This window comes from Candida orthopsilosis, assembly GCF_000315875.1.
Source record: "Candida orthopsilosis Co 90-125, chromosome 3 draft sequence".
Lineage (NCBI taxonomy): Eukaryota > Fungi > Ascomycota > Pichiomycetes > Serinales > Debaryomycetaceae > Lodderomyces > Lodderomyces orthopsilosis.
In genome coordinates, this window is record NC_018296.1 from 682,613 (window position 1) to 699,830 (window position 17,218).

At 37.7% G+C, this 17,218-nt stretch overlaps 6 protein-coding genes across 6 annotated transcripts; 3 read left to right on the forward strand and 3 right to left on the reverse strand. All coding sequences in view use genetic code 12, as the record gives it.

Annotated features, from left to right (window-relative positions):
• Window positions 1-93: 93 nt before the first annotated feature.
• Window positions 94-3,042, forward strand: CORT_0C03110 (hypothetical protein; the record flags this gene model as incomplete). The annotated part of the gene is made up of 1 exon (XM_003868543.1): window positions 94-3,042. One exon carries the CDS (start codon window positions 94-96, stop codon window positions 3,040-3,042), a length of 2,949 nt encoding a protein of 982 aa, XP_003868591.1.
• A 378-nt stretch (window positions 3,043-3,420) lies between these two features.
• Window positions 3,421-6,858, forward strand: CORT_0C03120 (Pkc1 hypothetical protein kinase C; the record flags this gene model as incomplete). Its single annotated transcript, XM_003868544.1, has 1 exon — window positions 3,421-6,858. The coding sequence occupies one exon, from the start codon at window positions 3,421-3,423 to the stop codon at window positions 6,856-6,858; it is 3,438 nt and encodes a 1,145-aa protein (XP_003868592.1).
• A 666-nt stretch (window positions 6,859-7,524) lies between these two features.
• On the reverse strand, window positions 7,525-8,550 carry CORT_0C03130 (Ras2 protein; the record flags this gene model as incomplete). The annotated part of the gene is made up of 1 exon (XM_003868545.1): window positions 7,525-8,550. The coding sequence occupies one exon, from the start codon at window positions 8,548-8,550 to the stop codon at window positions 7,525-7,527; it is 1,026 nt and encodes a 341-aa protein (XP_003868593.1).
• An 880-nt stretch (window positions 8,551-9,430) lies between these two features.
• CORT_0C03150 (histone acetyltransferase complex subunit) lies at window positions 9,431-11,884 on the reverse strand (the record flags this gene model as incomplete). The annotated part of the gene is made up of 1 exon (XM_003868546.1): window positions 9,431-11,884. The coding sequence occupies one exon, from the start codon at window positions 11,882-11,884 to the stop codon at window positions 9,431-9,433; it is 2,454 nt and encodes an 817-aa protein (XP_003868594.1).
• A 150-nt stretch (window positions 11,885-12,034) lies between these two features.
• CORT_0C03160 (Cmk1 calcium/calmodulin-dependent protein kinase II) lies at window positions 12,035-13,294 on the reverse strand (the record flags this gene model as incomplete). The annotated part of the gene is made up of 1 exon (XM_003868547.1): window positions 12,035-13,294. One exon carries the CDS (start codon window positions 13,292-13,294, stop codon window positions 12,035-12,037), a length of 1,260 nt encoding a protein of 419 aa, XP_003868595.1.
• Window positions 13,295-13,649: 355 nt separating this feature from the next.
• On the forward strand, window positions 13,650-17,057 carry CORT_0C03170 (Mak21 66S pre-ribosomal particle component; the record flags this gene model as incomplete). The annotated part of the gene is made up of 1 exon (XM_003868548.1): window positions 13,650-17,057. One exon carries the CDS (start codon window positions 13,650-13,652, stop codon window positions 17,055-17,057), a length of 3,408 nt encoding a protein of 1,135 aa, XP_003868596.1.
• Window positions 17,058-17,218: the final 161 nt, after the last annotated feature.

The window sequence follows — 17,218 nt, forward strand, 5'->3', positions numbered from 1 at the left end:
ATTTTTCTGTGTCGCGCTTGATGTCGCAACTGGGAACAAACTGAAGATGACTTTCTGACAAGATCTTGTGTAGGTTTAGCTTCTCCATAAGGAATGGTATCAATTACTCGTGCAGCGAACTGGGATAAAGTTTTTGAGCAACAATTTATTGCAATTCCACCTTCAGGGGATGAGGTAGTCTTGTATCAAACAAGCCATGAAGATCCCAGTTTTGAATCGAATACAATCGTTCCCATTAATTCGAGAGGCGGGTTTGACAACATTCAATGTTCAAGTTACCTGAGTACCAAACAAGGGGTTATTGGGGTGGGTTCGATAAATGGAAATATTTCGGTATTCGACATTAATTCCTCATCATCTTCAACATTGCATTTACAACCAAAACAAAATAGACCTTGTAATTCGCTTTCCTTCAGTCATTCCAATTTGATAGCGGCCGGGTTCGACAAAGGGAGACAAGATAACTCATTACAGATTTGGGATATCCAGGAATATCCCAGAACAGGGGACATCAATAGTGATGCGACATCTCGACGTCCCGTGCTGTCATACATCCCCAACGAGGCAGTTCTATCCGCTGCGTTCCTTCCTGACAAAGAAGTCAACGTTATTTGTGGGTCATACAAGTTTTTAAGAGAAATTGATACCAGAGCAGATCTGCCAATATATCAGATTGCAACGAAGTGTACTTTGGGATTGATGGTTGACCCTTTCCAACCACATTTGTTCCAGTCATATAGTGAGGATGGATCATTGTTTATTTGGGATAGAAGAAAACTCACCAGTAACAACCGGAAATTAAAGGCTTCTTCTGGAAACGTTCTCATTGAGAACCCATTACTACAATTCAACAAGCTATTAAGTGGGCCCTCCTTCAGGAAGAATCTTCGTCCTTGTGTGAGGTACTCTGCTGTTCGTAGGGGTGAATTTTCTGCAATATTCAATGGTGATCTTATAAGACGATGGCACACTGGTGTTGTGCCTCCCAAAAAGGTCACGCCAAATAGATTACTTGAGTCTGCCACTTTACAAAGCCTAATTCAGCAATCTTCGGTGTTGTACAAATCAACAGAAGAATCTTTGTTCGTATCTATGGTTCTTGACGTCAAAACAGACTATGAAAAAGTTGTATCTTTTGACTATTCCCCAGATATTTTATCCCATACGTCAACCAATTTTGTATGTATGAGGCAGTCGGGATCCGTGTTTAGAATGCCTGTTGTTGAATCTATCGAAGCATTGGATTTCAATCCATATAATGAATTTTCAATTGCTGGACCCGAAGGGACAACTACAAATTTTCTTACACTAGATGTGTCTGAGGGCATAGACCACAATAGAAGAAGAAAACTGTCTCATCAATTAAAGATAGATGATTTGTCCAAGGAAGATAATTACAGAGGAGGGTATGAAGAGGAGCGCAACTCGTTGGAAGGTACCTCGGTCACAATCGAGGACAGTGTTGGTGATCGAGCCATCTCAAACGGAAAAAGGTTTTCATACGATGAGCATGATTCAGAACCCATTCTCAATACCTACTTGGATTCGAACTCCATTAATATAAACGACATATGTGTTGTGATCAGAAAGCGTGCCAGCATGGGCTATGGTGTCCTTCCTGACAAGAATATAGAAATTTTGGAGACGCTAGATCCAAATGATAACCAATTAGCACTTAGACATGTGTGGAAGTGGTTAAGTTTAGCAAAAAAGTCATTGGATAAGGGAACAATGGTTTCGGAAGGAATTGATTTGGGATACCAAGGAGTTCAAGGTATTTGGAATGGAGTCGATGCGTTAAATGATCAGAATCGAGTCATTTCAGCTAGAGACAAGATTAATGAAGCTTGGTTTGCACAGGCTGTAAAGTCAATAATTGCTTCCAAAGGTAAGAAGTTTATTGGTATAAATATACCAGAGGACAGCGAGAAGAAAGCGCAACGTAAATTATGTTTGATTGTTTCTGGATGGTACCTTACAGAAAGTGAATTTGAGGAAAAAATTCAGCAACTTATTTCTTTGGGTATGGTTTCTAAAGCTGCCGGGTGGGCAGTTTTTCATGGCAATGTGGCTAAAGCAATTGACATATTGAGCAACTCAAAGAGAGAGAGATTACGGTTAATGGCTACAGCTATAGCAGGGTACTTGGCATACAAAAACACAAACACAAATAGTCCGTGGAAAGATCAGTGCCGTAAAATGGCGTCAGAGTTGGATGATCCATATTTGAGAGCAATATTTGCTTTTATTGCTGATGACGATTGGTGGGATGTTTTAGACGAACATTCTCTTCCATTGAGAGAACGTGTTGGTGTCGCTATTAGATTCTTACCCGATCGTGATTTAACTGTTTATTTGAATAGAATTGGCGATACCGTCGTTCAGAGGGGAGAACTTGAGGGGTTAATCTTGACAGGAATCACCCCAAGAGGTATAGATTTGTTGCAAAGTTTTGTTGACAGAACCAGCGACGTTCAAACTGCAGCTTTGCTTTCAGCTTTTGCATGCCCAAGGTATTTTGCTGATAATAGAGTCCGCCATTGGATTGATTGTTACAGAAACCTTTTGAACAGCTGGCGAATGTTTAGTGTCAGATCGAAATTAGATGTTTCTCGAACAAAGTTGTCAAAAGCTTTTGATGGGGAAAAGAAGATCAAGGCTACACCCAAACAGGTGTACCTTCAATGCAACCGCTGCAATAAAAATATATCAAAGGGATACAATAATATGAATAATCAGAATTTGTTGAAGCAGTTTTCCAAATCAGGTATGAAGAAAAGCACGCTATTAAACGCATGTCCTCATTGCGGTGCACCATTGCCCCGATGCTCCATATGTATGCTATCACTTGGCTCTGAAATTCCATTGGATCATAAGTTAACCAACTCGGTTCATGAGGAAATTGACAATAAATTTAAAAACTGGTTTAGTTTTTGTTTGAGTTGTAATCATTGTTATCATGCCCATCATGCTGAAGAGTGGTTTTCAACACATAGTATATGTCCAGTACCCGATTGTGATTGTCAATGTAATAATAAATAGGCTAGTATATAGTGTATAATTTGGTAGCATCTATTGCCAAGGGAGAAGGAGAGGAGTCTGTTATTGGTTTTTGTGTTTTTGTTTGTATTTGTAAAACATTGGAGAGAGAGAAAAAAATTGGCAACGTATGTTGATCCGTAATTTTTGTTATTCTAAAATTAATTACTCTTTTAGGTCAAACTAGAGAAACTTGTTCCATTACTACCCTCTACTTTGCTAACAGCTAATCAAGACAAATAGGCACTATTATACCAAGTCTATACGAGCGTTGCAACACTGAAAGGGTCAAGCCGATCAACACAATCCTTTTTCAATCCAAAATCGCTATTTGTTTATATTTTTTTCCATCTGAAGGCGATCCGTTAAATTAACTAAATTATGTCACGCCAGGGGCAGAATCAGAACCCGGAGGAGGTGATTAAGGATATCAGGGGTAAGATGGAAATTGAGCAGAAGATCATCCAAGGATATCAAGACGTCAAGAGAAATTCAACAAATGCCGAGGTGGTTCAGAAATGTAAATCCAAGATTGTTGAATCACAAACATTGATTGATTATTACCAAGAATCCATCAACAAACTTTCACGACAAATGCAAAGGATGAATATGAACAGTTCGGATGATAGGAGCTCCACAATCTCGGAATACAAGCCGTCGTACTCGAGGTTGGACTTGATCAAATATGAGTGTCCATCGTTGGGCCATAAAATTCAACACATGATCCAGCAGTTACAATTCAAGCTTCAAGTGGAGAATCAATACGCCGAGGCAAACAAAAAAATATCGCATCTTTATCTTATGGATGGTGATAGATCTTCAAGTAATGCGGCTGAAGGTGGACGTGCCGAGAGCGATCAAAGAATACAGCTTTTGGAAAAAGCACTAAAGAAATATCAGAATTTCAACATCAATTCCGAGGACTTTAATAGGGATTATGAGATTATGGATACACCAAAACATTCAAGAAAACCATTGAGTGGTAAATTGACGATCGTGGTCACGTGCGTCAGAGATGTGGATCATATGGCTACAGCCGCATTTAAGAAAAGAGATACAATAGTGACTATCAAAATTGATGACGTTGAGAGGGCCAAAACAAAACCATCCAAAAATGACAACTGGTCAGAAGAACTCGTCATCAATGTGGAAAAGGGCCATGAAATTGAATTAACGGTAATGGATAAACTGGGGGGAACATATGTTCCCGTTGCAGTAAATTGGCTTTCCTTGTTTGATGTCGCGGAAGAGATTCGTAAGAAGAAGGTTGCAAATGACCAAGGAGCCAGTGGTTGGCTACCTGCAAGTAATTTGCCACAGACAAATGGTGCTGTTGGGGGCAATGGCAGTTACGGATCATCAACTTGGGGTGCCAATTCGACATTGAATCTTCCACAGAACGAAATTACTCCTCTGAGATCCCCTAACAAGGTTGATAATGCCACCGGCGAATCTAACCAAAAAGTTTCTGTAAACACCTGGTTAAGTTTGGAACCTTGTGGTCAAATGTTGATCAATATCAACTTTGAAAAATCCATTACTCAGGGAAAACAATTCAAAGGACCTCTTGGAAGACACGGTGCTATTCGTCAAAGGAAGGAGGAAGTATTTGAACAGCATGGTCATCAATTTGTTCAAAAACAATTTTACAATATTATGTGTTGTGCTCTTTGTGGTGAATTCTTGCGTTATACTGGGTTTCAATGTCAAGATTGTAAATTTTTATGTCATAAGAAATGTTATCAAAAAGTTGTTACAAAATGTATTTCAAAATCGGGATCCGATCATGATGCAGCCCAGTTGAAACATCGTATTCCTCATAGGTTTGAGCCTGTCACAAATCATGGTACCAAGTGGTGTTGCCACTGTGGATACTTATTACCCTGGGGTAAAAAGAATGCCAGAAAATGTTCTGAATGTGGAATCATGTGCCATGCTCAATGTACTCACTTGGTTCCCGATTTATGCGGAATGTCATTACAAATGGCCAATGAGATTCTTGCTACAATCAAGTCGACTAAAGTATCACCAAAAAAACCAAAGCAAATTCTGGAAAAAGTTGTCGTTCTGGAAATGAAGCAAGAGCCTAATTATCAGAATCAAGAATATCGATTGCCCTTACAGCAGGAAAAGCAATTGCATGGTCAGCAGCAACATAAAAAGCCACTACCACCAAAACCATCCATTTTGGGCAAGTCGTCTGGAGAATCTGTGGAAACATTACGCAATTCGTCTGAAGAAGAACCGGACGACAACGATTTCAATGCAAAACTTCCAACCACGACCCAAAAATCGTATCAAGCGCCAATGGATAATTCTTCGCATACACGTGCCGGTAGACGTCGTCCACCTGTTGATGAGGAGCTAAATAGGAATGAGCACCAATATCGTCATCCATATGGAGAGGAGGTGCGTGGTCGTGAGACTATTGTTGAAACTGAATCCACTTCAAATGATGCTGGTGATTATGCTGTAATTAATGAAACATCTTTTATTGTTAATGGTGATAAAAACAATGGTGCAGATGATGCATTTGGTGACTTTGATTACAAAAACCAATTTACTGAGAATCAAATTATTTCTCCTGAAGTTAAAGATGAGGAAATTATCAGCCCCTTTTTGGATCAAAAAGATGTTTCACTTCAAACTGAAGGTAAAGGGAAAATAGAGTCTTTAGACCCATCATTACCTGTTCAAAGAGACGAAGAATACAAGGTGGTCAAACCCCATCATAAGCATCATCATCGTGGAAATTCGGGAGTAACTACTCATTCAAACAAGTCTTCATCTGGAAAATCCAAACGTCGGAAAAGAAAGGTTGGATTGGATGATTTCCAATTTCTTGCTGTGTTGGGTAAAGGTAATTTTGGTAAAGTTATGTTGGCTGAATCAAGACATACGTCAAACTTGTGTGCAATTAAGGTACTAAAGAAAGATTTCATTGTTGAAAATGATGAAGCTGAAAGTGTGAGATCAGAAAAACGAGTGTTTTTGACAGCAAATAAAGAAATGCATCCCTTTTTGTTGAATTTACATTGTTGTTTCCAAACGGAAAATAGAATATATTTTGTAATGGAATATATTTCTGGTGGTGATTTAATGTGGCATATACAAAAGAATCGATTTTCCGCCAAGAGAGCCAAATTTTATGCATGTGAAGTTTTGTTGGGATTGAAATATTTCCATGATAATGGAATCGTTTATCGTGATTTGAAATTGGACAATATCTTGCTAACAACAAAGGGACATATCAAGATTGGTGATTATGGATTATGTAAAGAAAATATGTGGCATGAAAGTACAACATCAACTTTTTGTGGTACACCAGAGTTCATGGCTCCTGAAATTGTTGCTGGTAAGAATTATACTCGAAGTGTCGATTGGTGGGCATTTGGTGTTTTGTTATTTCAAATGTTACTTTGTCAATCTCCATTCAAAGGTGATGATGAAGATGATATATTCAATGCTATTGAGCATGATGAAGTGAAATACCCTGTTAGTTTATCGCGCCAAACGGTACTCGTCTTGCAAGCATTGTTAACCAAGGATCCTCAACAACGATTAGGTAGTAGTGAACGGGATGCCGAAGAAATTATGGAACATCCATATTTCCAAGATGTTAATTTTGATGATGTTTTGAAATGTCGTATACCAGCTCCATATATTCCTGAAGTTAGTTCTGAACATGATTATTCCAATTTTGATCAAGAGTTTACTTCGGAGACACCAAGATTGACCCCTGTGGAAACAGTATTGACTTCGGAAATGCAAGAACAATTTAGAGGATTTTCGCACATTTCTGAAACTGCTACCATTTAGCGGTGATACGAGTTGGACATTGAGATATTTTATATGAACAGTTTTCTTTTAAAAAGTGACTTCCAATATATAATGACGTTAATTTCTATCGTGTAATTTCAATGTAGTTATCAACTCAACTCTCTAAAGTGTATACAATGGCTAAGGCAGAGATAGTTGAGTATCTCACCATCGAAATTTGAAGCAAGAAATATTACGCAAAACAATCGATTAATTGCAAAGCTCGTCATACAAAGGCAATTCAGAATTCAATGCTATACATTTTCAATGCAATAAAAGCGCATTTTTCCAAGTTTTTTCAATTGACGAAGTGTCGGTGTTTACAAACTGGTTTCCTTTTTGCGACCACTTGTCCTGATCCGTGGTTTTCTTTCGCAACAGGATCTTTTTTCCCCGTTTTACCGAAATTACCATTTAATTCCGTGTACACAAGAGGGGAACGTTGAATCCAATTTGCAGCCACTTTGAAAACTAGGAAAATCAGAGTGGTTAAAGCATAAGCACATGTGTATATTTCTATAATAAATATCCTCTATAAATAGCAAAATAATCTACCCCAGAATCGATAAAAAGAATATAGTTGAAGAAAGTAAAGGCATCAAAAGCATCATGTCGTAACCTCGTAATTGATATTATAAGTCAAGGTGGTTGCAATTGCACTTAAATTCAGGTGATAACACAGCATTTGTTCTTCGGGTGGTCAAGCTCCCCTGTTGTTGAGTATTGCCTATTGGAACCCCTTTTATTCCCTATTTTGTGTTTCTTCTCGGAAATGGTATTAACCTGCTCATTTCTGAGTTCAATATTGGTTTGTGCAAGTGCGGTGTCGCCTTCAGCAAGGGTAGTTTGTGAAGTGGATGTGCCTTCGTGATGTTCTTGAAGAATTTTTTCCAATTGCGTACCAGTTTTGCTGCCGGTAACCGAATTTTCTCCCTTTGCAAGTTGAATCGACTTGGAAGAATGTACCTGTCGTAATTGTGATGGCAGATGTGGCTTTACATGAACCAGTGAATCAGTTCTCATAGCATGAAGTGAATTGTTGTTACTGAAGCTCATTGAACTGCTTCTTGATAAATCACCAATCGTACGTGGGAAGGCACCAGTACTTCCCCCATTTATATGTTCATGATATTGTGAGGTTTGTTGTGATTCGACTTTTAAATCACTCAATACATCAATAACATCTTGGAAAAGTTCATCAATTCCAACGTTCTCCTTTGCTGAACACTCATGAAACGAACAAGCTCTCAATTTTATTGCCAATTCGGCTCCTTCTTCATACGGAACTTGTCGTTGTATTTCCAAATCTGATTTACACCCAATGATAAAAATCGGAGGCATTTCTTTTCGAAACAGATTGATATGATGATAATAATCGTCAATCGATAAGAACGAAGTTAAGTTATCAATAGAATAAGCAAAAATTAAACAAGATGCATTAATTATTGATAGTTGCATGCTTTTCATATACATATCATTAGTAAAATCTGAATCATAAATGGTTAAAATATCACAATCACCTTGTTTGTTGATATATTTCTTGGTGTATAAATCCTGTCCTTCGATATTCTCCATGAATTGATCATGAATGAAACGATAAATCATTGATGACTTACCAACATTGGTCGAACCCAAGACACAGACGTCATATTTCTTGGTGATGACTTGCAAGTCATCGTGGCAGACCTCCATTTTTGTTTGGTTATGTGATATGTGTTTTACTGTCACACGGGATTGCTATTTTGATTTGTAGTACAGTGTAAATAATACCTTATATCAAGGTTTTGTTGAAGAGAGAAGGAAGAGATCCGATCTGAGCGATAGTTCTCCACCATAAAAATTCGTCAAAGAAGTGGTCTGTTGCAAAAGAAAACAACAATAGTAATAAAGGATTGGTCTGAATTGTTTTGGAACCAATAGCAATAATCCAAAGATAAATGGAGTGTGGGTGGGCAGTGTAAGACATTGATAGAAATACTACGGTTATGTTATAATTCACAAAGTAGTTTATAGCAATACATGCACATATAGTACAAAGGTATATAGTTAATTTACAACGTGATGTCATTATTTGACAATGTAACATTTGATGTGTTTTGTGTAATAACAAACGCAGCTGTTGTTTAGTAGAGAGACAACGGTTTTTTATTTCTTTTTCTTTGAACAATACACTACTTGTTACTGGAACTCCGAAACTCAAGACATGTACACACCATGTCTCAAATCATATGCTATGCACGCCCTTTATTCATCTCTTTGACCACTAGCTCTGTATTTACCAATGTGCATTCCACTCCCTTCAGCATTAAGTATATTCAAAGGGCAAAATAGCAGGTATTTCCCCTTGCAGTGTGTAAATCGTCAAAGTTCAAAGCCTTGTTTCATCATCCTATACTGCCCTCTAATGATACACAAATATTGAGAAAACAGTTTTATCCTGCTTTCGTTGTTTTATTTTGTGTAAACTGAACAAGTTTGGCATGAGTTTCTTACCCGTGTTTCTCCTATCTCAACTGAAAATAACGCAAGGCTGTTGCAACGTTCATCACAAATGGTGTAAAAGCAACCGGAATCAACTCTTTAAGAACTCCTCCAATTGGGCTTCGCAAGAATCATCGTATTCAACATCACTGAGATCACTTATCTCAACATCTTGCCATTGAAATGTGTCCAACATATGATTTCTTCGCCCATCAGTATTTGCGTACTGTAACAAATTTTTATCACCCGCATTTTCGATTGTGACTTCCAATCCATCTGCAGAAAATGTTGGCAGATGCGATGGCTCGAAAACATTGCCTCTAGCTTCAAGCTTAGCAATCGTTTTATCAAACTCTCTCTTCCACACTTTCATCTTCTTATACACATTGAAACTTGGTTTATTCTCTTTCCATATAGTGGTAGCTAGCTCATCTATATCGGATTTGAATTGTTGTGATTCATTATATCCATTATGTTCATTATGATCCATGATTACTTTCAAACTTTTGCAAGGACTCAGCGAGGTGGAGGATTTAGGAAGATAGTTCAAAATCACATAATTGGGATCAAATTTGGTATTCAATCGGTCCACCAACGTCTTAATCAGTTCACTCAATGGGAAATAATATATTTCAGCAATGTCCAACGACAATTCCTCAGCTTCTTTAGCAACAACTTGTCGTTGAGTATTTAACTGATTCATTGATATTAATTTTCTCAAATCTTTAACTAACACATTGCCAAAGTTAATCTTGTCATTCATTTGTGATTCATTTGGACGGCTTTGTTCTAAATTATTAAAATCATACAATAACGAACCAGAAGTTGTTGACCCACCACCAGATCCAATTGTAAGTGTATTAAAATCGTTATTTTTACGCACTAGTGGCGTCCCATTCTTCAATTCTCGTTTTAAACACCAATATCGACAAATTTCATTAGCAATTGAAGTTAAATCCTGATGAATTTCTTCCTTTGTACGGTTTGGTAATACACTCAATTCCAATACTTGATTCATTGATTCTTCAGGAAGATTGATTTGGTTTTCAACTTTTAATGAGTACATCAATTCAACTAATTTATCACTGAATGCTTTTGGGGCTATTGGGGTATTCAATTCAGTTTTCCATTTAAATATATTCAATTTGTTTGCCACTTTTTGATCACTACTTAACTTGGCATTTTGTTCATTCAATAACTTAGTATCTCTATAGTAAAGTCTCGTCTTTTCAATGCCTTCAAGAATTGTAGGGAGTATATCTAGTTCGGATGGTGGTGTATGTTTATCACAGAATGATCTTAGTGTAAGTTTATTGCTCAAAGCACCTTTTACACCTTGCGTCATTTCCATGTGTAAACCAGCTCTCTTGGCACATGTAACATGATAAGCTTGGAAACAACTTCTATTTGTACATTGAATACAAGCTCCAATTCTTTGTCGACAAATATAGCACGTCAACTTCCACCGACTCTTTGGTATTGACTCTATTCCTTCAATGGGCTCCATGTATACCGGATTAGCAAAATATAATTCGTTTATCCATAATCCACATACCACATGGCCCCATAAACTATTATCCAATTGTTTGAAAGCTCCCGTCGTACTTGGACAGAAAACACATTGAGTGACTTTGTTCTTGTTAATCATACATTTTCGACAGAGCCATTGTCCCTCTGGGATGAATGCCACACCATAACATTCCTGATGCACAGCAATATCACATCCATCACAAAATACAATGGCATTAGAATTATCACAATCACTATCGTTACAAACAGCACATCTTTGATCATAGATAGACCCAGGCTCTATTCCATCATCATTCCCATACTTTGAATTGTTATGTCCCATTGTTAATACTTTATCGTTTGAATCAAGTCCGTTGTTTTGGCCGTCAGTATTAGTCAACATATTCATTCGATGTTCAAGTTTACTCCATTCATCTTCCAACGTAGTAATCATCGTCTCAAACACTTCTGGAGTGATTTTAATAACATTTTTGGTTTGTTTGTTCCTATCCTGTAGGTAAAGCGTATCCTGCTCGTCCATGTCATACTCCACTAGTAGTTGTCGTTTGTTCAAGTACTGTTTGATAATTGTCTCCTCGTCAATCTTGTCACTTTGCTTCACTATACTAGTCGGTATTTCAAACTGTCGTATATAAGTGTTCTTCTCCTTGCGACCGCTGCCCTTTGAAGGCTCTTGAAATCCATATTCAAGAAGTTGTTTGTTAAACTTGATATTGGGGTTGGGGACCGTTGGTTGAATCTTCTTAAATACCGGTGCTTTTAGATTGGTAATTTGACCATCACTTGCCGAAGTATTGCTCTTTCCATTGGCAAATTGCTGAGTTTTTCCAGCGCTAAAATTTCCATACTCTTGATCCTCATTCAGGTAGTCGATAAAGAAGATCGGTATTTGCAGCGACTCATCCAAGTCAGGATACAATTCGGAAAGGTCCATCTCCTCTCGAGGTTTCTGGACATATGCATCATGATTCATTGGAGGTATGTGGTTTAGACTAGATGCATAGTTTGAAGTCATATCATCGGTTTAGATGTCAATCGTGATACTCGTAAATTACAAACTCTCTATTAAAGAATACATAAGGAAATGTAAACAATTGTAAAATCGCTATTTATTATTTTTTAGCTTTATTTGTGCTACCAACTAATTTTCGTATTTTAAACCTTATCAAATGGAAAATTTAGCTGGAGACCGCTGTTTACCTTCAGCAACGCGTATTCCGCCTCCTAACTTGTTTGTCATATTTTCTTTCAGTTTCTTCAATTGCAACCAGGACTGTTCGCGTGACGGGCACGTAGAAGTGATCGGAGTATTCAATTCAGTAACGCATTCTGGAGTCATGCAAAATGCACCCCTTGCAACAACATCATCTTCTGCCTCTAGGAAAGTTGCTGGCGAATACTGCTTTGGCGAGCCGACTTTTGCTTGAGAATGTCTGGGCATGTTTTGAAAAATTTTGTGAATTTCTGCCTTTTGTGTTGCAAATGTGGCTGCATCTGTATCATCTTTGCCGCATGTCGATCTGGCGATATCATCAGAGTGGTCATTAACTAACTCGTTCAGTGTGGGTCTACTTTCCGGGCTCGTTTCAAAGCATGAGAGTATAAAGTCTTTGGCTGACTCTGGAACGTCGACCCAATAGTCTGGAGGTTCAAACAAGTACTTCTTATTCATAATGGCATCTTTTGTTTCATCATCTGTTTCACAGTCAAATGGCATGTATCCACACAACATAAAGTATACGCAGACCCCAATGGCCCAAACATCAACCGGAAAACTGTACCCCTTTTCCCTATTAAACATTTCGGGTGCCATATAACTCAAAGTTCCAGACATATCATGTAGCTTCTGATGCGGTTTCAACACTCTAGCCAAGCCAAAATCACCAAGCAAGATCTCATTGGAATTATGCAGGGAAAACAAAATATTTTCGGGTTTTATATCCCTGTGAACTATAGAGTTTGAATGTAGGTATGACACAGCCGATATTAGTTGAGTCACAATTTCTCTTGCTGTTGAAGGCTCAATCTTACCACCAGGTGAATCGTAAACTATTTTGTTGAATAGGTCGCCTCCTTCAGCTAAATCTGTGACAAAATAAAAGCTATTGCTCGTCTCAAAATAATCAAATAACAGTAGAATACGCGGATGCGACATCGATATCTGACTCAATATCTCAAACTCTCCTTGTAGTAGCAGCTCCAAACCGTATGATAGACTTTTGTTGTACTTTTTTGCTGCATAGTGGTTTCCTGTATGTTTGTTCTTACATTCATACACCACTGAGTAAGAACCTTCACCTATGGGACTTTTCGAAAGCATGTATTCCGAGCTTCGCGATGCAATAGTGGTTGTGCTGGAAGATCCGGATGTTGGTGTTGACTCCGTGTTCCATGGAGTAAATCTTTTAGTGTATAGATGAGTCATGTGTGGGGTATAGTGCTACGTGTGTTGTTGGCTCAAGTTGGATGTAATATGGTGATGCACGTTGTTTCATACAAATTTAGCAACCACAAAATCCAGGCAGTCAAAAAAATTTTGAACGATGCATAATCGGAAAAACTATCGCCGATATGCAGAACAACTTAAAGCTGAAATATCTTTTGCATGTAGACTTCCCAATATAGTATTGTATGGCAATATAAAAACACTGTGTGCTGGTTTCCTGCACATAACTACGATGTCCTCATCACCTAAAAAATTTATTTCACTATGTGTATACCAGTTGACACCAATTTTCCAAATTGAAAAGACTAGGATCGATAATTCATAGTATAAGAATATGAGCTCCATTTTGAACTTGTCAAACTTGAAAGACAAGATATCATCAAAGTTGAGTCTGCAGGGATCCTCAAGAAATCAGAAACCTGGTAAGGATTCAAAAAAGAAGGATCTGCAAAAACCTAAGGAATACAAACAAGAGGAGGTAAAGTCGAAGGAGACAAAGAAGAAAGATAATGAGGGAGAAAATAGTAAGAAGAGTAAGCAATCCAGTGTTGTTTCTGACGGCAAGAATCTTAACAACACAAACGAGATTTTGCGTCAGGAGGCATTAGCTTTAGGTGCAACAGAAGAGGATTTGAAATTACTACAAGGAATAGAAAGTGACGATGAAAAGAGTGAAATTGAGTTTGATGATGATTCAAAATTGGATAAGGAGTTTGGAAACGATTTAAGTAAATTCATCAAGGATATTGGCTTAGGAAATGGGGAAGCTGTTGTCATTGACGATGAGAGTATCGAAGAGGTAGATGGTAGTGACAGTATTGAGGAAGAAGAAGAAGAAGGAGAAGATGTCTCTTTGGAAGATGGTATATCGAGCTCTGAATCAAGCTCTGATGAAGAAGAAGAGGAAAAGGAAGAAGAGGAAGAGGTGCCGGAATTAGTTCAAGATACCACCACAAACTCTACAACTAATGGTGAAGATGGAGTGGTTGTGAAAGAGGCCGATCTAAAGAAGTCAAAGATCAAAAAAGTAGAGAAAGAAGAAAATGCAGATGAAATTACCGACTTCTCCATGGTTTCAAGTGGAAAACTTGCTGTTCCAAACAGATTGGATTGGTATAATATCTATCCACTCACAAACACGGATGCTTTACCCAAGCTAGATCGATTTGCCCGTGAAAGATTACTTGAACGTGGACAAAAAACATTAGATAAAGACAACAAAGTGTACTTGGAAGAATTTGCTTCCAACTCTTCACAAAAGAAATTCTTGTCACAAATCTTGTCTGATGGTACGTTAAATGACAAGATTTCAGCATTGACCTTGTTAGTACAGGAAGCACCATTGCATAACTTGAAAGCTCTTGATACCCTTTTATTGTATTGTGATAAGAAATCAAGAACTGCTGCATTACAATCAATAGCTGCTTTGAAGGATTTGCTACTCAATGGACTATTACCTGATCGTAAATTGTTTGCATTTGACAAACAGCCCTTATCAAAAGATGAATCTTCAATGACTGATGCTCAATTAGCTGTATTCTGTTTCGAAGATCATTTGAAAAAGACATATTTCAAATTACTTCAGATTTTGGAGAGGCTCTTGCAGGATCCAATTGTTCATGTTAGAATGAATGCATTGAACCATGTTTTTGATTTGCTAAAATCAAAACCAGAACAAGAAGTCAATTTGTTGAAATTGGGTGTAAATAAATTGGGTGATACTGATAACAAAGTAGCGGCAAAAGCTTCTTACTTGATCTTACAATTGGAACAAACACACCCAGCAATGAAAAAGATTGTCACTGATGCAGTAATTGATGTTATATTTCAAAGTACCACCGATGATCATTCTAAGTATTATGGTGTTACTACACTCAACCAAACCATCATTACAAGAAGAGAAGATGAGTTGGCAAATTCCTTAGTCAAGACTTACTTTGCATTATTTGAAAAGGTACTAATCGAAAGCAGTTTCTTTGCAAAATCAACTGGTGATTCTGAAAAGGACAAGTTGATTGGTGAATCTCAAAAGGGAAGAAAGAATAATCGAAAGAATTTCAAAAAGGGTAAGAAGGGAGGTAAATCAGTAAAACAAGAGGAGAAATCTCAACAAGAGATAATTGAAGAGAAGAACTCAAAAATGTTTTCAGCCTTGTTAACTGGTTTGAATCGTGCTTTTCCCTTTTGCAACTTGCCTAATGAAATATTTCAAAGTCATTTGGACACTTTATTCAAAATTACCCATAGTAGTAATTTTAATACTGCTATACAAGCTTTAGTTTTAATTAATCACATCATTACCAAACAAGAATTGAACTCAGATAGATACTACAGAACCTTATATGAATCGTTACTTGACTCGAGATTGGTAAACACTTCAAAACAAGGAATTTACTTGAACTTGTTGTACAAATCATTGAAGAATGATTCTTCGAACATTCCAAGAGTTTTAGCATTTGTGAAAAGGATAATTCAAGTGATTGCCCATTGGTTGAATGTGGGGGCTATTGCTGGTATGTTGTATTTACTTATGGAATTATCCAAGTCGATGCCTGAAATTGGCGATTTGTTAATTGATGTCAATTCAAGACCTGATGAAGAAAAGGGGGACGATGCCAACAAGGAGCCATCTGCAGAGATAGAAGGATCAGACAAAACTGATTCGATCTCCATTCAGCAAGTCAACGTTTATGACCCAAAGAAACGTGATCCAAATTATGCCAATGCTGATAAATCATCCTTGTGGGAAATCGACTTATTTGTTAACCACTTCCATCCCACTGTATCTCTTTATGCATCATCGTTCATTGACGGTACTCCACAGACCAAACCTGACTTGGGACTATACACATTAGCTCATTTCTTGGATCGTTTTGTTTACAAGAATGCCAAGCAAAAACCACAAACAAAGGGTTCTTCAATCATGCAGCCATTGGGCGGAGCACATACAGGTGAGTTGTTGGTAAGGTCAACGAATGTTTTGGATCATTCGATTCCGGCAAATACCGAAAACTGGTTGAACAAAAAAGTGAATGATATTAGAGCCGATGAGAGGTTTTTCCATCAATATTTTACTACAAAGGTGAACAAGTTGAAAAAGAAGACAAAAGAAGAAGATGAAGAAAAAGAGGGAGAAGAGGGAGAAGATATTGATGGTGAAGATAGAGATGAGAATGGTATGGATGATGATGAAGTTTGGAAAGCCTTGGTCAACTCTAGACCCGATGTCGAAGCTTCGTCCGGTGATGAAATGTCTGACCTTGATCCTGAAGACTTTTCTGATTTGGACGATGACGAAGAAGTGGAGCTTCTGGGAGAGGATGAAGATGGTGGCGATTTTGATGACGGAGAGATTAATGAATTTGACAGACCACTTTCAGTAGGAAATGATATTGACGATAATGATAATTCTGATGCAGAATTTAACAAATTCATTGACGATGAGGCTGAAGAAGATTTTGATGACGAATTTGATGAAGATGAAGCAAAAATGTTCAATATTAATGATGACGATGAGTTGTCTGATTCGGAAGTTGATATCAAGATGTTGGAGGACATGGATGTGAGTGGAGGCGATGGTAGTGAAGAAGAAGAAGAACAAAAGCCAGTCAAGCAAAACAAGAAAAGAAAGAGTGACAAGGAAGAAGATAATTCGTCCATGTCAAAGAAGAAGTCCAAAAGACCAAGAATTAAAGACTTGCCATTATTTGCATCAGCGGAAGACTACGCTGACAAGTTATAGGATGAGGCGGATGTAGGAACATTTGCTTCTCTTTATTCATAGGGCTTAATGCAAAGCAACAACATTGTAAATTGACCAAGTCACTAAATTGTAGCATTCCCAATTTGCTTTCATTCTTCTACGTATCATCCCCAAGTGTGTGGCGTTGATCAATCACTTGA